Consider the following 26087-nt stretch of genomic DNA (forward strand, 5'->3'; position numbering starts at 1 on the left):
GCAGCCATGTCCAACATATCAAAAAAGGTAGTGGTGGGATCTCCTGCCGTTCCATCAAATACGTTTCGGGGTGGGCGTCGTAAGATCTCCATCTCGTCAACGCCTAAAAACTCCGATGACGACATGGATATTACGCCATCTCGGCCTGCATCCCAGTCGTCAAAAGAGCATCGCGGCAGTTTTGGCTGCGGGAAAAAAACCCAAGCTCCCCGTGTCACGGAGCCTGATTCAGGTGCAGTGACGTAGGTAGCATCACCCAGAAAACCCCATACACAGCACCGTAATCCTCCTAGGCTTTAAAGGTAGCCCAAAGTATAATGCAATGGAACTGTAGGGGCCTAATTAAGAACCTCGGTGATGTCTATGAAATCCTCCACAGACATCAGCCGAATATCATGTGCCTACAAGAAACACACCTGAAACCCACACAAACCAACTTCCTCACCCAATACACAGTATTCAGGAAAGACAGAGGCAGCTGCACTCACTCCTCTGGTGGTGTAGCGATTGTCATGCAAAAATCTGTCCCCTGTCAATTCCTTCAGTTACTTACTGCTCTCGAAGCAGTGGCTGTCCGGGCAGTAATTTTTAATAGGCTATTAACAGTCTGCTGCTTATACATTCCTCCTGACTTCCACCACCTTTTGTGTTAGTAGGCGATCCCAATGCTCATTGTGAACTCTGGGTGTCTGAACGTACAGTTACTCGGGGCCGCTTGCTGGAAAAGTTTCTTTTATCATCCGGAGCTTGCCTATTAAACCAAAAACAGCCAACATACTACAGTCAAACACACCACACATATTCGCACATCGATTTGGCTATTGGGTCTTCCATTCTTTTTCCGTCCGTTGAATGGGAGGTTGATACTGACCCCTACGGAAGTGAACACGTCCCAGTTACCCTCGGATGTCTAGAAACAGGCCCCTCCACTTCCATCTTACATAAAAAGTTCAGAGAATCCGGTGCTGACTGGGCAAAGTTGAAGGAAAAATCGAAACTCTCTCACTCAACCATCAGTCACTTGGGCATCGATGAATCTTGTAGTTTTCTTACGTGTCATATCCTTAAGTCTGCCCGAAGTCCCATTCCCCAGGCATCTTGTGGTACTTCTAATCTGAGGAGGCTTTGGTTGAATGAGGAATGCAGGCTTGCACTACGAACACAAAATAAGGCCTGGGGTGTTCTTTGTAGATGCCCCACTTCCCAGAACCTCATAGCTTTTAAGCGCGCCAAAGCCATGGGAAAGTGAACCGCAAAGACGCCAAAACCAACAGTTGGAGGTCTTTTATATCAGCTATTAATTCTTACACTGACACAGCCAAGGTATGGAATCGAATTAGAAACTTGTTCGATTCGGTTGGGCAGATGCACGACAGGCAGGATTCCGGTTGGGCAGATGCACGACTGAACAGTTGGTGGCCTTGGAGTCGTACATCAAGGATGCATTCGTTCACAGGCAGCACTGCGTGTCCATTTTCTTTCATTTGGAAAAAGCGTATGACACTGCATGGTGTTACGGTATCCTGCGCGACCTGAAGTCATACGGTGTGTCAGGAAACATGCTGAACACACTAGAAAGCTATCTGTCTGAGCGTATCTTCCGAGTAAAAGTTGGTGCAGCACTTTCGGAAATACACACACAAGAAAACGGAGTTCCACAGGGCGGGGTACTAGCTGTACACTATTTATCATTAAGATGAATACTCTTCGAAAGGCACTGCCGCCAACTACCGTATTTACCCGATTCTAACGCGCCCCCGATTCTAACGCGCACCCGATTTTCCTGGCAAAAAAACCGAACAAACTTGCACCTCCGATTGTAACGCGCACGGGACTTTGTGATCAAGACAAATGAATGCGAGAGAAACGGGCGATTTATATCCCGAAGTAATCTCACTCATCTCACTCCTCGTCGCTCTCCACTGACCACAACATCTCGGCCTCGGTGCCTTCAAGCGCGTTCGCGATGCCACACTTCTGAACGAACGTTCAACCATGGTCGATGGGATCATGGCCCACGCCTCGCACGCCCATCCCGAGAGCTTCTCCAGAGGTACACGCTTCAGTCAACCACTCGTTTTTAACGCGTGGGAGCCGCTGCTGCCATTGCTGTTATCAAGCGCGCAAGGGAAATGATTTGACGATTTGTGTGAACGCCGATAGAAAAACCTAGGCGCCTAGGCTTGCTGCTATAGAATACTTGCTGCGTCGAAAAAATCGTTGCTAAAAGCTTTTGCGCCATCTTGAGATGGCGATGGGTGGGACGAAAATTCCGCTGTTTCTGCAGTTTCGGTTTTGTATCCGATTCTAACGCGCATGCGAATTTTCGGCCTATTTTTTTCGGAAAAAAAGTGCGCGTTAGAATCGGGTAAATACGGTATTTTTTACTCCGTATATGTGGATGATATACACATCAGTTTTAAATCCTGTAACCTATCCGTATGTGAGCGGCAGGTCCAACTGGGTGTGAACAGGCTTGCCAAGTGGGCTGAGGAGAATTGCTTTAAGGTGACAGTGATGGAAGTGCTGCTCCAATTGCTCCAAACTGCTCCAAGACGAAACTTCTGCTCCATGCTGCTCCAAATGGTCGTTTTAAGGGATTTTTGCTCCAAACGTGCGCCGAAGCGGCATTTCGAAAGCGTGTGGTAGCACTTCTAACTCTGATGCAAAACTGAAATTGAAAGTAAACTTCTGTCTAGTGTCACCTTTATTCAAACATCCAAGTCAAACCTGCTTGTAAACTGAGTTTGCTGCGATGTGTCTGCGCATCTGTAGACATGACTTTCTTTATCTGTGATCGTCCATGGCTTTTTTTATGGCTTTACGGCCGCCCTGGGGCATTACCATGTTTGTCACAAAGAACATATGAATGGTTCTTTGTGGCGTGTACTAGTGTTATTAATATTGTAGAGTTAGTATTGTTCGGCTTTATATTTTTCAAGACTTTTTTCTGCAATCATTTTTTATTACATGCTGCATTGGTCCAACTCTAACACTGTTGTGGTGTACCTGAACTACATATACAGACAAACCCGGAAGTTAAAATGTTCAATTTTTTTAAAACTTGATGTAAGGATGACTGTGGTTTTGTGGCTTTTGCTCTAATTGTGTTTGCCCTGTTGTAGTTTTTGGCTGCAAGTGAAAAGGTACGTTTTAAAACTAGGACAGTTTAGTGATATACCTCGAGTATTTTTATCCGAAAGTTGAAGGCAACAAAGATCTTGTTCTGATTTTTGAAATGATGCGCCTACTGCATTTGTTCATTGGTTTTTACATGAAGTATGCTGAGTAATAAATATTGGAAACTTTAACGGTTTTCTTGTGAATTATATCTACCCTTATATAACTGCATTGAAGAGCGTAATTTGGCATCTGCTCCAAAGTGGCTTATGGCTGCTCCAAAGTGGAATTTTGCCTGCTCCAACAGCTGCTCCGAGAAGTAAAATACCGCTTCCATCACTGGGTGAACCCTGAAAAGAGTACCTGTGTTTTGTTCTCGAGGCAGCGTGGTATAAGGCCTGACCCTGATATTATTCTGAATGGTGCGGCCTTTCCGGTAAAAAAAGAAACATACATTCCTTGGTGTTGTGCTAGACGACAAGCTTACGTTTATTCCGCACATTAAATAACTAAAGAATAGATGCATCGGGGCAATGAACATACTGAAAATCTTGTTCCACCAGTCCTATGGAGCAGATAAAACGCGCCTTCTGCGTCTCTTCAGCAGCTTGGTGAGATCGCGCCTTGACTATGGCAGTGTCGCATATGGATCCGCCACTAAAACAGCCTTAAAAATGTTGGATCCAGTCCTCCACCTAGGGCTCCGGCTTGCGTCCGGTGCCTTTCGGACAAGTCCCATCCAAAGCCTGTATGTTGAGTGGTACCAGTGGTGCTTAGAGCACCAGCGGACGTATACAGCAGTAACGTATGCTCTCCAGGTAGCATCGTTGACTAATCATCCATGTAATGCTATCATCACTGACACGTCGGCTAGCAACCTCTTTTCTAACCGTCCATCTATCACCATGCCATTCCCCTTCCGAACGGCAATGCAGGCACAGGAACCTGGGGTTTCATTTAATGACTTAAGCAAGACTGCTCCCACCGACCTCGTTGCCCCTTGGGACCTGCGTCGAGTGGCATTTTTTACACTTGCAACACACGAACCCCTACACTACATTTTACACAGATGCTTCGCAGTCCGCTTCTGCTGTCTCATGCGCTGCACATGGCCCCAAACTCACTAGTACAAAGACACTGAACGCAAACTGCAGCATTTTTACAGCAGAAGCATATGCAATTTTAATTATGGTAGAGTACATCGCAGAAACAAATACACACCAGTCTGTTATCTTTACAGATTCTCTCAGTGTCGTGCCGGCATTACATTTGGCCGAACCAAGTAAAAACCCTGTTCATGAGGAAGGTAATGTTGGCTTATGCTTCAGATATGAGGATAGTAGGGTGCTGGGTGCCGGGGCACAGCAGCATACGGGGGAGCGAACTCGCCGACCGGTATGCTGCGGCAGCTGCTCTTCACACTGGCGTGGATGAACCTCTGGTTCCATATCTGGACATGAAACCAGCTATACGACAGACTTCGTGAAATGTGGCTTCAGGAATGGAACAAAGAATCCAACAACAAATTACACACAGTTAAACCTTACAAAGGTAAATATCTCACCGAGAAACAAGATAGATTCACAGAGGTATCCATTTGTGGACTGCGAATAGGCCACACACAAGCCACGCGCACATATCTTTTGAATGGTGCACTCCCTCCAGTCTGTGACAAGTGTGGGGGGCTCTTTGTTCTCCACGTGTTAACTGAGTGTACGTCCATGAATGATGCCAGAAAACGACACTTCCCTAAACTCTACACACGCAATATTCCACTGCACCCTTCACTATTCTTAGGAGAAGAACCAATGTTCTCTTAACTTATCTTGCAGATGTCAATTTCTTAAAACTCATTTCATACAGGGTGTCACTTCAGACCTCAGACTCTCTCCGATTTCAGGAAGTTTATGAAGACTGTTTTGTGCGCACAGGCAGCCTGGCTGCGCAGCATGCTCTGAGGCTTCAGGCGCTCTCATGTATCAACCATTCTTCCTCTCATCCGCCATCATCACAATTCTTACCTTTTAGTCTACGGGCCCTCTACACCCATATATAGTTTTTTAGGCAGTCCCAAGCCCCTGCCCATTTCATGCACATTTTAAGTACAAACCTGACATAGAAGGACCACCTAACAAAGTCTTGGTGCTCTTTGTCGCAGATACCCTGGTGCCATTAAACACAAACACAATAATAATAATAATAATAATAATAATAATAATAATAATAATAATAATAATAATAAAATTTTCAAGGTGCGCACACCTTGGTCCTGGCATCCCTCTGCCAGCTTGGCAACGTCGCATTTAGTCTTGCCAGTTTTTTCACGTGCGTAGGAAACAAATTGAAGGGAGAGTGGCGACTGCACCGTTGCACTTTGGGGGGCACACAGGCCATTGAGAGTGCCTTAGGGCTGAGGTTACTGTAATATGATAGGCCCTAATGATAGGCCCTAAAAATTTGTCTGGTCTGCTGTCCGAGGCCTTAAGAAGGGTCTTTTGTTGATGAAGGCCGTGGGCAGACAGCACACCGGCTGACCCCACTGGCCCTTTTTGTTAGGGAGACATCTTTCTGAAAGCTAAATGGTTGTTTTGATAGCTTTTCATCATCTTGCATCTTTTTTCGTGTCTGAATAAGCTTATGTAGTAATTTTAGAGCTGTACAACAGTACCAAGTGTGCCTCTGGTCGTCTGCTCACCATTGAGGGCAGACGACCACCGCTAAAAGTGGCGTGCAAGCAGAAGACGCTAACTCTTCACTTTTGATTCTTGGAAAAAGTTATTCGCGCATGAAAAAGTAACGAAAAAATTTGCAATCAAAAGATATCGCAATGGCAATTTCATTCTTAAAAATGCCTCGATGGCAAATGCAGTGAGTGTGCTGCATGGCACACAGAGAGTACGCCGAGAGGGCGTTGCAGTTCATCACTGCGGCGACACACTATGTTGTAGTGCAAACCTGGCCCAGACTAGCCAAATTTCAAGCTGCTGTTCCTCCTCCCCCGGGTGCAGGTCTCCCCGTCCTACCCGCACTGCCGAGTGTGCCTGGGGGACCCGCAGGTGACCCGCTGGCTGCCTCGAGTCACACACGCCTCGGAGCGCTGGCTTCTTGGTAAGTGCCCGAGTGGGCTGAGGGGGCATCGTGACAGCTCTGTTCCGCTCTGACAGCTCGCTCTCGTTGTGCAGTGATCCCCTAGCGCCTAGGGAGACCAGTTGTTACAGGGCTTCAAAGGTACACTGAAGGGAATTTGTCAAGCTCCCGTTTCTGCTTGCACTACGTAGACTGGCTCAAATTAACACACTTTTCATCGTTTATCCGGTTGATAAGTCGGTAATTATCTTGTAAAGCCCGAAAGAAGAAAAACTACCATGCGCGGTCTGCGGCGGCCACTACAACTAAAGGCTGTGACGTTGGGAGGAGGTGCACCGCCCTAAAACAACTAAAACATAAATGCTTAAAAACAATGAATATCTTGAAGGTTCTGTCGCACATCTCTTTTGGTGCTGACAAACAACTTCTCTTGCGTGTTTTTACCAGCTTGATAGGTTCACGATTAGACTATGGTAGCGTTGTTTATGGGTCAGCAAGTAAAACATCCCTCAAAATGCTGGACCCAGTGCTTCATCTAGGGCTCCGCTTGTCATGTGGTGCCTTCCGAACTAGTCCGGTCAAAAGCCTGTATGTTGAGTGCAACAAATGGAACCTACAACGTCAGCGAGCATACACAGACCTCCTTTATGCTTTTAAAATTTCATCCATGCCTCACCATCCTTTTAAATCAGTTTTTCATGATACCTCCATGACTGAACTCCTTTTAAATCGACCATCGTTCTCTGCGCCCTTCTCTTACAGAGTTAGAGAGGAAGCGTCAGAGCTTGCTGTCTCCTTTTTAGATACCATCCAAAGTTCTGTAACAGATTTCATAGCACCATGGCATCTCCGCCCTGTCTCATGTGACACATCATTTACACATGTAGATAAAAACCGAGCTCCCACATGTGCAATTCTGCAGCACTTCTTGTATTTGCAGGAGAAGTATCATTATTCTGAATTTTATACGGACGCCTCTAAAACTTCCACCTCGGTGTCCTGCGCGGCGCATGGGCCCGGGCTTAGTGTCACTAGAACTCTTAACAGTAATACAAGTATCTTTACGGCAGAGGCTTATGGTGTACTTCTGGTTGTTAATCATATCCTTCAAAGCCACATCCCACAATCCATTATATATACAGATTCTCTCAGTGTTGTGCGGGCGTTGTCGTCAACAAAGTCTTCAAAAAATCAGGTTATAAATTTAATAGTCAAGGGTGTTATGTCTGTGTATGTACGCAAATTTGAACTTGTTCTTTGCTGGGTCCCTGGCCACTGTGGTATAGCCGGGAACGAAGCAGCGGATCGAATGGCTGCTGCTGCTACACTCTCGAATGCAGTAGACATAACCACATTACCCTACACCGACGTGAAACCACACATCAGACAACACCTTCGCACAACATGGCAAGCGCACTGGAATCAACAGACTGACAACAAACTACACATTATAAAGCCACTTTTGGGAGCATACACCACTGATACTCACAACAGACACAACGAAGTTACCCTGGCTCGATTACGGATAGGCCACACGCATGCAACACATTCCCACCTGCTCACGGGATCTCCAAGACCCCTGTGTAGCAGGTGCGGGGAGGGCCTATCCGTGGTCCACATACCTACTAATAACATGCAAGGCACTTCACACAACACGACACAAACACTTCAGAGAACTCTACAGACAACATATCCCACTACATCCATCGCTATTTCTAGGTGACGATGCCAGTGTTTCTATGAAACGTGTGTTTGATTATTTGTCAGATGTTAAGTTTTTAAACCTTATCTCATATCACGCATAATCAAATCTGGCCCTATACACCAGCCATCAGCATTACCTTTAATTGATTTTATTATGTCCGATTTACATGTTTTTATACCGACCTTTTTGTGGTAATCACTTCGCTTCATCATATAACTTCTTCTTTGGTGCTCTTTGCCCTCGTTGGCCTTGCGCCATGAAACACCAACCATCATCATCAGGTGCACCGTGATTGGACGGTGTCCAGGGTTAGCATTCAAGCAAGTTTCGGTTTCGGTTCTGTCAAACAACATGTTTGACATCTCAACATCTCAGTAATCGTCGTACCGCGCTTCTGCCGTGTTGTCGGCTGTTAAAGGCCTAAGATAAGCCTCGCAGGACGGTTTGGAATTGTAGAAATCACTAGCCGAGGCCTACGCAGTGGATGAACGCCCTCCGCGTCCCCGCAGACGCTCAAATGCCATGCGCTTTTCCCCCATATTTCGAGCTTGCACCAGGCCGAGGCTCTGCTGATTCTGGCCTGCACCCACTGCCCATAAGCAGCCAGTGCTTATGGCAACAGCACGCCAACGAGAACTTGCTAGCGTGTTAGTGTCAGTCTGCACGCGTTCTGCAAACTCGTTCATGGAGCAGTGAACGTTACGGCCCAAAAATGGTGAACTCAGTATAGAAAACATGGGCCGAAAACGAAAAAAAACCAACTTACAAAAAAAAAAGAATGTACCCTCGAGGATTCGAACTTGCGACTTGCAAAATAACATATTTAGCGCTCCAGATGACTCGGCCACGGGCCAGAGTGCTGTCTGCGTTGGAAATATAAGGTATATAATGTATAACCAGTTTACATTTTCATTTAGCTTTAGCATTTGACTATTTGTTGTATAGCGTTCGTGCAGTAAGCATCCCCCAAATTTCCACAATATCTCATGTGTAGCATTTGCATTTCTTAGACGGAAAAGCATTTGCAGATGTGTGATCGTGCTGCTTACGGCTGTGCTTGTTCACCCAGTGCAAAAAAGTGCTTCCTGCTCCCTAGTTTTACGCTGTATGGTAAAAGTATGAGTTGATTTTATTTCGTTAGTACCTATATCGACTTGCTGACTCTTCTCCCGCCTTCAAGTGGCCTTAGATTGTCCTACTATAGCGTACCAGTCAGCAAAGCGTCACATGTGCGCTTGTGCAGCGCTTGTTTGGAGCGACCTGGACTTGGAGCTTGATACAGTGTACAAACTAACAAAGTAAAGAAAGGCACACTCTTCCATCCACAAACGTGTCGTGGCTTAGTTTCAACTGAGCGAACGAATTGCGACGACCCGTCGGCAACCGGCGGACTAAACTCTGGGCCGACTGTGTCGGAAGGTTGGCGAGCCGTGCAGTAGTGCAGTCAAGCCAAGTCATTTCCTCCTGACGTCACACGAAAACGCCGCAGAAAATGGGCGAGGATGCAGAGAGGAGGACATCATTTTCGAATTGATTTTTCTACTAAATAAATTTGCGTAAACGCACTCAGTGGTCGAAGCATGGCCTATGAACTCCAGACTACAATTTGCGCTAGTAATCCCGCAATATTTACAAATCACTTCAGTTTCCCTTTAAAGGGAACATGTCACGTGAACAGCTTTACATGAAGTTAGGTTGTCATACAAGCGGGATCCAACTTATGCGAGATGGGCTCAGTTTCGTGATTTGGGCGACGTGACTAGCATTACGTGATCACATAAGCGGTATCTAAGCTAGGCTGGGCTAGGTGCAGCTTAGGTGGTTGCGAGGCGACGCGAGCTGGTGCACAGCTGGGCGGAGTTTTCTGGTAATGCTCCCTGGCGGAACTGAAAGCTCAAACAGCTCTTTGTTGAAATGAGAGGGGGAACGTGCTTGTGAGCATAGGCCTTGGCTGCGCCCGTTGTCACTGTGGCCGGCCACTGCCACGGGGGCGTCCCAGCGTGTGCACTTCTCCTCCTGGGCCCCCACCCGCAGCAGTTCTCGCCCCTTGTCTCGTCCCCGGCTGTGCCTGCACGAGAACGGTGGCGACGCATCCAGATCGTGACCGGAGGCCTCTGCCTGCCTCGCCATCCCCATTGGTGGCCACAGTTTTATTTTTTATTTTATTTCAATACCTTCAAAGCCCGGAGGGTGGTACATCACTGGCATTATCATCAGAAAAAACAAAAGTGAAACAAATCACTGGGAACAACAACAACAAAAAATGCAAGTAGCATACACAACAGAGTCCATAGCATAAATGCAATTATAAGGAACAAAAGTAATTTTCCATGTCAATCTTAAATGAAGGTACATCAATTACACTAGCTATTGCAGGGGGCAGGCGATTCCATTCGTTGGCAGTTTTGGGAATGAAAGAGGCAAACAATAAGTTAGTGTTGCAGTGGGGAATGTACACCTTATGGCGATGGTCAATACGGGATGATACATATGACGACGCAGAAAGTTCAGCTTTGAGGTATGCGTTTGAAAAATAAATGTTGTGAAAGGCTGACAAATGGGCAATTTTTCTGCCTAGGGCTAGGTTGGGAAGGTTTAAAGTTCGTTTCATAGCAGAAACACTAGATGTCCGAGCATAGTTAGAAAGGATGAAGCGTGTACTACGATTCTGTACCATTTCCAACATGTTAATGAGATAATCATAATGGGGATCCCACACCGTACACACGTACTCAAGTTTAGGCCGAATTAAAGCTTTATATAACAGTAGTTTAAGGTGTGAAGGCGCCATAGAGAAATTTCGTCGCAAGTACCCAAGCATATAGTTCGCATTATTAACAATAAAATTTACATGAAGCTGCCAAGAAAGGCTGTTGGTGATATGAATTCCTAAATATTTGTAGGAAAATTCCTAAATATTTGTATGAAGCAGCAAGTTCTAGTTTAGAGCCCTGGATATAGTAGTCGTAAATATTGGAGGTGCCAGGCTTGCGTGAAAATGTAATTGTTTTGCATTTGTTAGTATTTAGACGCATTTCCATGTGTTACCGTATTTACTCGCATAATCCTCGCACTTTTTTTTCGGAAAATTCAATGCAAAGTTAGGGGTGCGAGAATTATGCGGGAAAAAAAAAATCCGGTGCACAGTGTTGCCAATTTGCCTTATGCCAATCCCGCTAAATGTAGCGGTCGTTTTTTGTATAGGTAAGCTCAGTGTTGCCAACAGCAGTTATTTATTTTTATTTTATTATTTACAACGTAAACAGTCTCCCGTCGATCAGCGATCATGAAATTGCTGCCTTTGCTTTCTGGTGCGCGCCTTATCTCGTCGTCGTATGTGCGTGTCCTACTCCTGCACTCCAGTAACGCACGTTGAAGTCGGTGACGCCGAAGCGCCTGCCTGCGGCACGGTTGCCGTGTTCGATCGCGTACTCTTTCGCTTTCAATTTGAAAGCGGCAGTGTAGCTGGCGTTCCTCCCCATGGCGAAGCGGCACCAAGCACAAAACAATTAGATCAAAAAGTTATCAAAACGGCAGCGAGCTATCCACCACTGACGCGAGTAACTCACTGACTGCTGCCGCTCAACGGCGGGACCACGACGGCGACACGACGACACGACAGCGGGCTGCGCGAACACCGTCTAGTTGCGCGCACGCGAAACATGCGCGAAACCGGCTCAAGGACAGTGTGAGTATAGCCTGTTAGGGCGCCTGTTAGGGAGTAGCCATGCAGGTTGTTAGGGCACCTGGATGGCCTTGGATACACAGCGCTCTCCGCCGAACCGAGAGGCGGTGGGGGAGGGCGCGCGTTGGAGAGCGCGTGCACCATGCGGGTTTCGCGAGCAGGCAACTTTCGCCGCTGCAAAGTTGGGGGTGCGAGGATTATGCGAGGAACCAAAAAATTCAAGTTTTGGTGGCTCACATTAGGGGTGCGAGGATTACGCGAGTGCGAGGATTACGCGAGTAAATACACCATGTAGTTATATTATGGAGGTCACTGTGAAGTATGGAAGTGTCAGAATCTGCAGTGATAGTTTTGTAAATAACGCAGTCATCTGCGAACAAACTAATGCTTGAAGTAACTACTGAAGACAAGTCGTTAACATAAATCAAGAAGAGCAAAGGACCCAGCACGGAACCCTGTGGTACCCCTGATGTCACAAGACAGTGTGGTGAATCAAATTCATTGGCAGATACAAACTGAGTTCTATTAGATAAAAAATTTTCAATCAAAGAAAGAATGTTTGGATCAACATTTAGTTTGCTTAACTTCATGCATAGTAATTGGTGATTAACTAAATCGAAAGCCTTTAAGAAATCAATAAAAATGCTATCAATGCAATGTCCGTTATCAACAGCAGTGACAATGTCATGTATGAAACAAAGAAGTTGAGTCTCACAAGAAAATTTTTTACGGAATTCATGTTGCGTAGGGGTAAAAAATGAGTTATCTCCTAGAAATTTAACCAAATTAGGATATATTATATGCTCAAAAATCTTGCAAGGAACACTCCTTATTGATATCAGCCTGTAATTAAGGGGGGAAAATGGATCACCAGTTTTAAATAATGGCACAATTTTACCGACCTTCCAATCGTTAGGTAATAAGCCTGAAATATAGCATTCATGAAATAGATTGCATAATATCTCTGTATTTAAGTACATTTCTGTATTTTTTAAGAACTTGGCGTTGATGCCGTCTACACCTGATGACGACGACATTTTCAAGTTTCTGATCAATTTCACCACACCATCCACATCGCAAAGTACAGCATCCATAGTAGGAAAATCAGCATGAACAAAATGTGGCATTTCAACAACAGGGGAGTGCGAAAATGATTTTGAAAATACCGAGTACAACACAACACAACACTGAGAGGGCGGGATTGCAGCACCATCACAATCGAAGGCAATTATGCGCAGCGGTGTATACGTATTTACAAGGTACTGTATTTTAGACTTGAAAAGTGACCAGTTACTTTCAACAGACCGTTCGAAAAAATTAGGCATGTAACTGTCCAAAAAACTTGCAAGTTCATTGTTTATAGATGAAAAATCAGCCTTACTGTAGTCTTGAATATATTTAGATTTTGTCCGAGGATGAGTAATTACGCCTTTGAGGGAAAAGTTGATCAAGAGGTGATCGCTTAAGCCAGGAAAAAATAATAAGGAATGAATAAGATTGGGACACGTAGTTAGAATAAGGTCCATTGTGTTAGCGCTTGTATCAGAAATCCTTGTAGGTTCATGTATAATTTGGGTGAGACCAAGATCTGAGCATAAATTAATAAAACTTGCGGCCTCACTAGTTAAACCAGGAGTGGCAAGATCAGAAACGGGCCACGTAATTTTAGGGAAACTGAAGTCGCCTAGCAGAATTATGGGAGCATGCGGGAAACGCAAGGTAACACTGTCTAGTGCATCGTGAAGGTCAGCGCAAAATGTCGAAGGAGCAGTGGGGGGCCGATAGTCGCAGTAGCTAATGCGCATGCACACGCAAACAAATTCAGGGCAAGATTGTGAGGGTGCGTGAAAAGACGAAAGGCTGTCGGCAACCGCCATTTGTACGCCTCCTCCCGATCTTTCACAGCGGTCAGCTCGAAACAGATCGAAATGCTTTTCCGTTGTTTGGAATTTTGGCTGACAACCAGATTTCAGTGGGGACTGTAATGTCAGCGCCGCAAGTGTCGACGAATGATGACAGGCCATCCCGCTTACTCGTAACGCTGCTGTGGATATTAGTAAAAAGAAGATTAACATCAGTCATAGAGTTTAGGAGGCGATTTGGGCCTGGCTATGCGGAAGGCACGTCTTTTGATGCGGAAACACTAGTTTCGCTACCCTGAGCCGGGGTGTCGTTCTGGGAATCAATTTCGGAGACGCAGTCGGCCGAAGGAACATACACGCAGCATTGTTTATTAATGAACAGTTTGTTGTACCTAACGGAGTACTGCTTGCCACTGGCCTTTCCGAACTCGGTGAGCTTTCTCCGCAATGCACGTGTGGCAACACAGAAGTCTTTGCTTACGCTAGCATCTCCCTTTTTAAGCTCTTTTTGGGCAGACAAACAGACTTCTTCAGTTTTGAAGCTTGAAAATCTTACAATCAATGGACGGCACTTACCAGAAGAAAGTTTTCCCAGCCGATGCGCTCGTGAAATAGCCTCATCAGAAAGCTGCAGCTTTAAAGTGGATCAACAGCTCTCGCACCTTTTTCTCAGAATCTTCCCAAGTCTCATTTAGGTTATCAGGAAGTCTACGAAATAACAAGTTCTCGCGCCGGGATCTGTCTTCAAACTTGTCAAGACGACGAGCGAGGGGAGCAGTTTCGGTGCGTACAGCGTCAGATGCTGTGCGGGTTAAGTCAAGGTCACTTTGGCCTTTGATTGCTGATAATTTATCTTCTGACTTTTGTTTCTCGAGACTCAGCTGAATAGCCTTCACATCAGACAGCTGCGACAATACTTCGGCATGGTTTTTATCAATCTTCGCGCCTAGTGCTTTCGACAGGGTATACATGTGATTGAAAGTCTGGCTGTGGTCGGGTTTAGTTGGCCCCGGATTGAGCTCAACATCGCCTCCCAGCAACAAAAGCTTTGCAACAAAAATACATCGGCACTTAGCACAAAGGGGGCATGGCAGCGGTAACATATTGTACACCGATAGCAACTAACCTGTAGAATGAAGCAGAAAGGGTTGCTGGACATGCTGCCGGTTTAGCTGCTGCCATGGCCACTGACTATTCCCGGGGGCCATGGCAGCAGCAGTGGAAGGAAGTGGCAAGCCTCCGCCTGTGCAACGACATTGATTCTTGCTTGGGATGGATGATACTTGCAGTGAGTGTTCCCTACGGCTACAACAAAATAATGGTTATGAGCGTCGAGCCCTGCAGTTTCAAGGAGACACGTGGTGCCACCTGGTAACAGCAGCGGTGTTTTTTCCAAAGAAGAAAATGAACACGTACAGCCGTTCGCTATGGAGCTGAATTGCAACACCAACCGGGATGTTTGCATACAAGACATCACTGCGTTTGGTTACGTTTGCAGTTGTTATTTCAATATAAATGTTCCCCTTGTGTGGGAATGCATGCTAAAACATTTCAGAAAGCGCCACTTCTCTTATACAAGCAGACGACATGGATCAGCTGCTTGTGACGTCAATGTGCCGGAGAACAAATAGTACCTGTCACGAAATAAAGAAAACCAGAAACATAGGTGCAGTTGCGTATCTGCATGCAACTTGACGTCAGACCGTTGGGAAAAAATACTGTGTATTCAACAAAACGGAGTGAAGGATTTTTTTTTTTTATATATAGCTCCCCATGTAGACTTCTGGTGTCAGTACAAGTGTGCACGCATCAGGAAACACATGGAGCATCCCACGTATATGCTTGCTTCCATAGTACGCATAGTCATGCCGGCAAAATATAAACAAAAACACGAGGAACGTAAATGTTTACGTTACGCAGCAGCACAACAATAAATAGATGGACACACACCAGCCACAATGCGGAGGCTCGCATATACTACAGCTTTATTGAAATGACTCTCAAATATCTCAAACATATGGTCCTGCACAATTTGTAGTTTGCCTTTCTGCCGTAGTAGGTCCAAGGAAACGAATTAAAGTGGAGCTTGTTCCGCAAAATATTTTTGCTGACACAGATAAGATGCACGAGCACACGTATGATGGCATGTAGTTACACAAACAATCGCGTATATCTCTATCGGCTTTGAAACGATCTCATCTATTCCAAGCGGCTTTTTTTTTCATCGGCACTGAGAATGCTAGGGGAACCATTCACATAAAATCGTAGCTACCGTTGTGCGCTCTACCATGTCCAGGCCTGTGGCTATGTCGAGTAACAGAAGTAAACGTGTTGCTTGTATTCACTGGCGAGGCATGCATGCAGGCAACCATGTGAGTGCGCCGTCACTCGTTACGTCGGGCTCCGCGGGATGCCGGTACTTGTCTGTGCCAAGCACATGACTGTGTTTCACATTACAAACTCTACCTCATTGAATGCGAAGTACCGCCTCGAGTTCAATGTGAGTGTGATTAATAACATCTCTGTTGACGCCACCGTTGAGAATCGGGTTGAAACGGAGTAGACGACACATGCCGGTGTTTTTTTTTTTTTTCTTCGGCTTGCGGGCACAGTGGCCCAAGCCGCGCCATGTCCGTGGCGCATCGGCCATGTCTGTGGCCGTTTACAGTGTTGCCAAGCGGAGAAATTGACAGCTAAACTTTTCAAAGAATACCACCTGTGGGGGCTTTCGTTAGATTCCTCATGCACATCTACATCCAAAAATGTTCGCATGTTTAGTACATGTTTATCAACATATGAACGCATTTGAACAAAAAAAAAAAAAAGCATCAAGTGACATTTTTTGAACCCATTCAATGAACACTCACCGTAGTTTCAGCAGTTTCAGGTAAAGATTTGGTGTGCAGGTGTATTTTCAAAAACCTCCCTCTACAAACCTGAATCTTTAGCTCTTGAGGCCTCATATCCCGGGTGTCACAATGTATACACACGAACATTTTGCTGAAATTCCACACACAACAGACATAAAATCGCTTCCTGGCACCGATAAGGCACAGTGCACGGGAGACATTCGCTTCTACAAGCACCGTGAGGTCGTGTCATTCTCTTCGGGGGCCCACGGCCCCACACACAGTTTCTCCATTGGTGGAGCATTCGCGCCTTCTCTCACACACACCACTGCACCCCTCTCTTGGAAGTGGGCTTGCGGGTTTTCGCCTTTTTATTTTCTATCTTTCATTTGAGCGGTGCCAATAGGGTTCATTTGGAGCCGTTGCGAATAGCAGGGTCCATGCAGTCCCGTGCTTGTATACAACTGGTTTTGTTGTGACGAATCGCTTTCCTGTCGCCCTTGCGAGACATTTTGTTTATTAAAATACTGTTTGGCTGATTGCATCACACTGAAACAGAATAGTGGCCATTCGTTCTTTCTTTTGCTGAGGATCGTACTGCACTGAATGCCATGCTGCGGGACGTCGTCTGCTCACGGAGTTCAGAAGCTGTGCTTCCATTGTCCGCAAGATGGCGCTGGACGCAGCACATCAACTGTTTATGCAGTTGATGATAAAGGGTGGCAGCGAGCGATGGGGGGCGCAAATACGAGGGAAGGGTAGAGACGTGCCGAAAAATTTTTGGAACCATGTACGGACATGAGGGAAATGCTTGGGACCCACAGAACGTGGTACTACATAAAACGAAGAAGGGCAGATGCTCAAGGGAGAGCAGGCGTTGGCATACCTTCATGAAATTGTCACGGAAAAATTCTGTAAGGTGGATGAAGCGGCTCGCAGTGTCGCAGAGATGTCGCGGCGGGGAGGCCGGAGTGTCTCGAGATAGATGGGAATAAGCTCAAGTGGAAAAAAGTGGACCCAAAAGTACCGCAGTAGGCACGGATGGGATACCAATGGTCAACCAGTTAGGGCCAAAGAGCAAGGGGAGGCTACTTCAAGCCATCGGCGCAGGGCGGAAAAGAAGGCGATACCGGACATGTGGCGAACGAGCAGGATGAACTTTAAAGGGACACACAACCGATTTTTGTCAAGTATATGTTCTCTATCCCAGATGAAAGGGCATCCGTTAAAGCACCCTAACGAGAAACGGTTTTGCTGATAACGCCCTAAAACTTTTTAAATAAAAATTTTCAGATCTACGAGCTGTATGTGTCCTTCCAAAAATCATGCTGGTAACCATGACATACTGTAGCGGGGCAACATACTTTTGTCTGTATGCGAGATGCAAAGCGATATTTTAAAACTTGTCCCCACCTAAAAAAAGTGTGAATCGCAGGCTTTCTTATTCTGTTGTATTTTTTAAAATTCACTTGTCTATTTTGCGCGAAGGTGTCATCTGTTGGCATGGGCGACAAGTAGAATCTGGCTTCACGTTGTGGAGGTCGACAGCTCAATTCTCCCCGGGTGCATCAACTTTTTTTTTTAGCTGCCGTTGGCGTATTTGGAAACTGAAATCGCATATTTCGCCGGAAGAAACGCCCCTGACTCGGGCAGAATCGTCAAAGCTCCTTCGCTGGGTCGGTTTACTGAACTATGCCGTTGAATCTGGGCATGTGGGCATGAAGGCTCAGCCAGCCACACTGAGAGCAACCCAGTGGCGGTGGGCGGTGTGTCTTAAAAATTTCCAAAATAATGTTAAAAAATGCATATATAATTTGAACTTATACAAATACTTGTGTTAAAAGGTTTTCAATGAGTGAATAAACATTTGAGCTGTCACAGTAGCTGCTGGGTTTGCAGGTCACGTGACCGGGACACATATTCTAGTGTCAAGTTTCGACACTACGAACCGCTACCCATCCGATTTCAGAAAGTTTGGTGCCAAATTAAAATTATTTCCACCAATTTGTTTATAAATTGCTTGTGGTTATCGGGCTATATAAAACGCTGGCTTCCATTTGGGATAGAGAACATAGACTCGACAAAAATCGGTTGTCTGTCCCTTTAATGTACAAAGGCAAAGGAGGCAGGACTAAACCGATCTCGTACAGACCAGTCACCGTCAAGTCAGTGCTGTACAGGTTAGGAATGCAGGCAGTGAAATTCGAGCTAGAGCAGTGGGCAGAAGAAAATAGGATACTAGGGGAACTTCAAAATGGGTTTCAAAAAGTCACAAGTCTGGATGACAACCTAGGTATTTGTGTAAGCCAATGCATACACGTGGCGAAGATGCAAAACAGACCTTTGTGGTTTGCCTTTCTGGACATTGAAGCGGTGTGTGATAACGTAGACGGGGAGCGGCTATGGAATATCCTGGAGGACGAGGGAGTGGGTGCAGAATTTATCAACTTACTCTGGAACTTTGCCAAAAAAACCAAGTGCAAATAGTGTGGGAGGGAATAACATGATAATAGGCTTGTATACACGTACAAGAGTTTGTGGCAAGGATGTCCTCCTTTCTCTCCACTGCTGTTCATGATCTACATGGTGGGGTCAGAAAGGCAGCTAGAGGGTAGTACGCTGACATGAAAAACGGGCGAGTGGTGCAACAATGGGTTCCAGGATTAATGTCTGATGGGGGACGACTGGATAGGTATGCAGGGCTTGATGGACAGCCCTTAGCAGAGCGAAATTGGGCATCGGGGTCTTCACGATGACACGGAGTGCAAAACAGTATCAGTGCAACAAACTCGGGTACAAGAGTATACTAGATATCCAGGAGCATGGCGCATGAGGTGCACCTCAAGACAAAAGGAAAGTGGAACGCAGCTATAATGAAGCATGAAGCACTGTGGGGCTGCACCAAATGTGAGGTGGTAGGGGGTCGTGGTACCAGCGGGCCTGGAGGTAAATCAGAGGGCGGCCTTGGGGCCCACACCAAAACTGCGAATGAGGCTGTACAGCGAGATATGGGCTGGTTGTCCTTTGAGGCGAGGGAAGCGCAAAGCACTTCGTGACATGGAGGAGGAAAAATGGGCTGTGAGAGTGTTATATGAGGAGCATGGAGGACACTGGATCAAGCGGTATGGAAAGTCGGTATAGGGGAAAGTGGGGCATACACAGCTGTTAAAAAGCAGCTAAAGGCGGCGGAGACGACGAATTGGGCACAGAGAATGGAAGATTACAGGACAGAGAAACTAGAAATCGGGAAGGAAGGTCTCTATGGCAATACGAGCGAAGCGAACCTGGGCATACACAAGCATCTACAGGCCGCAGGATGAAACGTGCATGCTGCGGCAGAGGTCGGGGACTGCACAGAGATATGACCGCTGCTGGGCAATGGGGAAACAACTTTGGCGGAGGCTTTGGAATTTTTTTGGGTGAGGGGGAGCCTCAACTTTAGGGCCATAGAGGTGACAAAGAGGTGGCTGAAATGCAGGGAAGAGATGGGTACGCAGGGGGAGTAATCATACGAATGAGGATTGAGAACAGCGTGGGGAAGAGAAAAGGGAAAGGGTGTGGAGGGGGGCACATTTATTAGGTTAGCTAAGAGCAGGGCAAGGAAGTGCAATAAAACAGGCAAGTCGACGTCCCGATTCAAAGGGAGAGTCACCAATCATCGCTGTTAGTGGCGCCACCATACCAGCGCACGAGGCCTATGGCGAACTAATCATGGTGCGTTTCAAAGAGGCCATTTTCACGAGGTTTGACTGCGCTACTTGTCAAGTGAAGCACAATAACACTTGGTGAAAAAAACGTGTGCAATGGCAGCACTCGTGACGTCCCGTTTGATGTGACAGGCCTGTGCCGAGTGTGTTCTAAATGCCGTTTGGAAACCTCTGTTGCAGACTGCATTTTTGAGCAGCAGGTGCGTCCCTATGACGAGTACCTTCTCCAGAGGCCTTGTGACCAGCCAACTGACGATGGCCTCTGCCCTGCTCAGTCACCATCTGCTGAAACAACGGGGTCCCTCCTCCAGGTTCTTGTGGACCCTCCTCGCTCCCTGTGTGCAAGAGACTGATTTTGCTTCCCTGAGCAGGTGGGGCGCGGTTTCTGAGCCCGTTGGTGCAAGCAGTGCTGCCTCGACTCGGTGAGGCAGTCCCTTGTGATCTGATGGTGGGAGCGTTCCTGCAGCTGCCACAATTTAGCTTTGCAAAATTCCTGGGCCGAATGTTGTTGCGCACTGCCTCGCCCTGTGCTGGGTGCTGCGAACAACCAGCACTGGCCGACACCCTCGGCTTGTGCTTGCTTGGTGGAAGAGTCGGGTGGAGACAGAGAGCTGTGCTTCTGTCACATGTCACGATTGCTGGGCGCTTTTCTTTCATAAGGAGGGGCCTCAAAGGGACACTGAAGTGAATTTGTCAAGCTCCCGTTGCTTGCACTGCGTAGACTGGCTCAAATTACCACGTTTTTCATCGTTTATCCGGTTGATAAGTCTGTAATTACCTTATAAAGCCCAAAATAAGAAAAACTACCATGCGCGGTCAGGAGGAGGTGCATCGTGATTGGACGATGTCCAAGATTAGCATTCAAACAAGTTTCGGTTTCGGTTCTGTAAGACAACATGCTTGACATCCGACGGCATCGGTAGTTGGGCATTCTCCATATCACAGTAATTGTCGTACCGTGCTTCTGCCATGTTGTCGGCTGTAAAATGGCTAAGATAAGCCTCCCAAGGCGGCTTGGAATCGTAGCAATCACTAGCCGAGGCCTACGCAGTGGATGCTTACCCTCCGCGCCACCGCAGACGCTCAAAGGCCATGCGCTTTCCCCCCATATTTGGAGCTTGCCTCACTCATGCCTTATCGTACAAAGCGTGCTCGCACCAGGCCAAGGGTCTGCTGATTCTGGCCTGTGCCCACTGCCCGCAAGCAGTCGGCGCTTAGGCAACAGCACACCAACGAGAACTCGCTAGCGCATCAGTGTCAGTCTGCGCGCGTTCTGCGAACTCACTTGTGAAGCAGTGAACGTTACAGCCCAAAAGTGGTGAACTCAGTATAGAAAACATGGGCCGAAAACAAAAAAAAAATCAACTTACAAAAAAAAAGTTCCCTCGGCGATTCGAACTTGCAACTTGCAATATAACATACCTAGCACCCCAAACCACACGGCCACTGGCCAGCGCTGCCAGCATGGGAACTATAAGGTATATAATGTGTAACCTGTTTACACTTTTATTTAGTTTTAGCATTTCAAACACCTTAGGTGACTGTTTGTTTTATAGCGTTCGTGTTCCCCAAATTTCTACAATATGTCACGTGTAGCAATTGCATTTCTTAGTAGCAATTGCATTTCTTAGACGGCAGATGTGTGGTCGTGCTGCTGACCGCTGTGCTTGTCCACCCAGCGCAAAAAAGTGCTTCCTGCTCCCTAGTTTTGCGCTGTATGGTAAAAGTTTCAGTTGATTTTATTTCCTTAGTACCTATATCGACTTGCTGACTCTTCTGCCGCCTTCAAGTGGCCTTAGATTTTTCTACTAGCGTACCAGTCAGTGAAGTGTCGCGTGTGCGCTTGTGCAGCGCTTGTGTGGAGCAACCTGGACTTGGGGCTTGATACAGTGTACATTCTTCCATTCACAAACGTGTCGTGGCTAATTTTAACTGAGCGAATGAATTGCGACGACCCGTTGGCGGCCAGCGGACTAAACGCTGGGCTGACTCCGCGCCGTAGCACAGTCAAGCCAAGTCATCCCCTCCTGACGTCACACAAAAATGCCGCAGAAAATGGGCGAGGATGCAGAAAGGATGAGAGCACTTTCAAATTGATTTTTCTGCTAAATAAATTCGCGTAAACGCACTCAGAGGGGTCGAATCATGGCCTATAGACTCTGGACTACAATTTGCGCTAGTAATCCCGCAATGTTTACAAATCACTTCAGTGTCCCTTCAAACATGGACGCCAAATGGCCCACTGTGACCTTTCCAGTGTCTTCAGTGGCAGAGTGATTAATCGGGTTGGTGTTACACATGCACTGAGATGCCTATGGTGCGGGAGGCAGAGAGCCAGCCCTATGTTTGTCCACGAGAATAAAGCTCGAGTCCTTCCAAGTTTCATTCAGGTAATGGGCTAGTAAGTATGCTCAATGGCAAATTACAAACAAACATGTTTTGTTTTGAGCACAGTGTGGACTGCGTCCAGCTTCGCAGGTCATCCCTTTTCTCAAAGTGGAAGGGCACTAAATTTATTTTGGTGTGAAGTTTTTTGTGTGGTTTTGTTTTGTTCGGCTTAGTGTTTTGAGTGTTATACTTTCCTCGGGGTCTTCTGCTGTGTAATAAATTTGTCTTGTCCAAGTGTTTTGAGTGTTATGCTTTCTTCGGGGTCTTCTACTGTGTAATAAATTTCTCTTGTACATCACTGCAATGCCTCTTATGGCCATTCTTTTCTGCCCGCCGAGATGGTATGTGACAGCAGTTATCTTCCCTGTTCTGGATGCAAGGTACGTTCAAAGCTGCTGTTTTGTTTGCGGCTGCAGTCAGGCTGCATTACCCTGCTAGGAAGGCAGGACACAAGCGCCGAAGGCCTCGACCCGCTTTGCGGCGTCATGTGGATGTTCCCACAAGTTTGACTGACTCACCGAAAGGTGCTGTCAAGAAAGCGCTCGAGGCAAAGTCAACAAAGTCTGCTTTAATCTGCAGACCCCCCCATGGGCCACCGTGTTCAGCGAAGCGTCTGCCTGAGTTGGGATCTTGCTAGGCCGTCTACGGCAGCCCGCCCAGTCTGTCTCCTAGTGGGAGGGTTGCCTGGTGGTTGCTTAGTCCAGGAACATGGCATTCCTAGTCCAGTCAGACCATAGAGCAGAAAGCCACAGAGGAAGCAATCCTGTGGCACCCAATGGCCCGGTTGGACAGAAAGGTTTCCAGAGGGCATGCCGCACTTGGGCAGTGCGCCCTTTGGGCAACGGCGCACCAAGGGCAACATTCAGGCCATCGATGGGTTCCGGGACTACAGTGGTAGCCTCAAGGTTGGCCTGTCTCGAGAGAGACCTGCGCATAGACTGGCTTTACGTGGTGTGCTAGCAACAGGCGTAGCTGCATTGACTATGCACTGATGTAGTCTTCACTGGCAGCCTGCATCAGGCAAGTCCACATTGATGAAGGAGGCCTCTTCCGACTGGGGAGTGACCACAACCGAATCGAGCTTTCCCCTCATCGCCCCATTAGAAAACCTGTAAAGCGCTACCTGCAGGCAGCCGCATACAAGACAGTTGCCAATGAGTTGGAGCCCAGCCCCATCTACGCAAGGAAGGCAACGTACTATGAGTTTGTCGATGAGCTGACTATAATCGTGTGCATGCAGGAGGTTCGCCTGGGCTCTCGTGGAGGGGCACAACGAAAGCGGTGCTGGGACAGCGAAATCAAAAAGGCCCCTGAAAGCGCGCTGTGCGGCAAAGCCGGGTGCACATGTGTGCAGTGAAAAATCTCGCAGCCCTCCTCGTGTGGGTGGCAGTGGAGGCCATACCGGGTGGGATGGTCAACGTTTGAGGAGCAAAACTGAGCCGTGAACGACAACTGCTGGGCACGATGACTGTTCCGCTACATGGGACTCGAGGAGTACGGACACGATGACGCAACCGGCTCCCTCGAACCAGCCCGATGGAGGTGGGCCCTGTGCGCACAATCAATGAGAAGCTGTGAGCCAGAGTGAAAGATGAGGAAACCACTCGGTGGTGGACCGCAATGCCCCAAAAGCTAGGCCACCCTGGCCACAAGCAAGAAATGGGCCGGGTGCATGTCAGTGCGCTCCTCTTTGAGGCCCGTGCAGGGGCACTGCACATAATGCTGTGCTGTCAGCGCTGCGACAAAACGCAAAGTGCAGGGCTTGCGGTGCGCATGAAGAAAGCATCGAACAGCTAGTGCTGCACAGCCATAAGCTGCTCCCATCTGTTAGGATGACTACGACCAGCATTGGGCTTCGAGAGAGGCCACCACACTGGCAGCGATAGGTTCGGCTAGGTGCGGCTGTGGCGACATTGCAGTGAATTTGCAAAGGAAGGGACGGGCAAAGAGAAGACAGAGACTCTAGGCCACCGTTCCGAGCTGCTACTACTTCTTCCTCTACTTCATGTTTTTCTACATTCTCCCCCCCTTCCCAGGAAGATGCAGGCCCAATCCCCTCCTCCTTGAAGGGAGATGCAGACCTAATCTCAGAAATTATAATGTCCAGCTCCCTTAATGTCTATATGGACACCGATTATTCACAGCGTCCCCAGGTTTCTGTCAAAAGGTCCTTTCCTAGAGCCATAATGTTTGTAGTCCTGCTCAGGTTGATGCCTTCAGTGCGGAAGGCACTCTTTGACAGTCCATTTCCGCAGCCTCTGACGTTTCAATATGACCTTCGTGATGGTGTATGGGTACTTGGCTGAAACGTAGGTGGTGCTGATTTGTCTGCCATTTTTGGACGAACTGTGTTGTAAGTTTTCAAGCATTTGGTGTCTCCCCCTGCAGCTCAACAGTCTTTGTTAGTAGGACACGTGAGGTTTCGCTTTGTTCTCCCTCGAGGTTTCGCTTCGTTCTGGTTCCGTTTTCCCTTCACATTTTCTAGCTGATCTTTTCCAGTTTTCCCTTGCATCGCTTCGTTCATTGAAGAAGTATGCATTTGTACTGTCTCATTCTCGTCGCTTATCAAGGTCTCGGGCACGAATGAAGTAGTAGAGAAAGAAGTAGAAGTAGCTCGGAACGGTGGCCTCCAGTCTCGGTCTTCTCTGCCCGTCCCTTTCTTTATAGAACCCAAGAGTGAACTGCAGTGAATGGTGACAGTGTAGTGAACATACAACATACGCATACATAAGCAGTGTTACCTTCAGTCTTCTCATTGGTGGTGATGGTGTAGTAGCTTCAGGCACTCTACTTTTTTTTTTTGTTCGCTCGGCTCGGACACTTGCGTGTCCACCTGTCACAAAGGGTTCCTGGCTACAATGATAAGCATCATAGCCACCAGCGTGCAGTTGTTTGTTTGTTCACATTTTTATTGCTAGTGACATTTTGTGTGCTCACATATTGCTAGTGACCTTATGTGTGCTCACATACGCCATGCGCCGAATATATACATATCTGCATTCTTTCAAAGTAGGTAAGTCAGTTTATTACTTACCTACTTACCTTATTACTACTTACCTTATTACTTATTACTTACCTACTGAAAAAAATTACAATAAATTCTTGCAGCTCTTGCACACTACAGTCACTAACTAGACTTTTTTTTTTCCTGTAGCTTTTACCTCTTGTATAAATTGTAGCAGTAGCTTGCATACGTTGCTCTTGCTCTTGCTGCAGGCTATTTCTGCATACGCTGCCGCTTGTTATGTTCTCTGTTATTTGTTTTTGTGTTATATTGTTTTCTTTTTCAGCCAATATTATGGGCGCAAAAGTGTCAAACAAATTCTTGTGGTCTTGCGAGCTATGTTCCCAATTTATGTAATTGTTTAACGATTGTACAACGTGGTATGGCTGTAGGTTGTATTTATTGTTTCTTCCCTTCATTGCAACTAATTACTGGTTCTAATGCGTTTTGTATTTTTGTCAGTATTTTTGTATAATGTTGTCTTGCCCCCCATCCCCCCTATGTAATACCCTCGCCTAGAGGGCCTTTAGGGGTACTCTGAATGAATGATAATGTGTAGCTTTACAGCACAGTTGCTCTGGGCCATGTTTTGACCACTCTTGGGTGCGTTTACGTGAATTTATTATCTAGAAAAATAAATTTAAAAGTGATGCTATCCTTTCCGCATCCTTGCCTGTTTC

At 46.9% G+C, this 26087-nt stretch overlaps 1 protein-coding gene across 1 annotated transcript in view; it reads left to right on the top strand.

The window, feature by feature from the left end:
- The window catches only part of Mcph1 (Microcephalin), a 65791-nt gene extending 39758 nt beyond the window's left edge, over window positions 1-26033 (top strand). The window contains exons 8-9 of the mRNA XM_077691418.1: window positions 6129-6228; window positions 20196-26033. Coding sequence (XP_077547544.1) covers window positions 6129-6228; window positions 20196-20368 — 273 coding nt within the window. The 3' untranslated portion in view covers window positions 20369-26033. The remainder of the gene's footprint in view (window positions 1-6128; window positions 6229-20195) is intronic.
- The last annotated feature ends 54 nt before the right edge of the window (window positions 26034-26087 follow it).

The sequence above is a fragment of the Haemaphysalis longicornis genome, unplaced genomic scaffold (assembly GCF_048455015.1).
Source record: "Haemaphysalis longicornis isolate Haplotype H1 unplaced genomic scaffold, Haemaphysalis longicornis Haplotype H1 scaffold_10, whole genome shotgun sequence".
NCBI classification, from domain to species: domain Eukaryota; kingdom Metazoa; phylum Arthropoda; class Arachnida; order Ixodida; family Ixodidae; genus Haemaphysalis; species Haemaphysalis longicornis.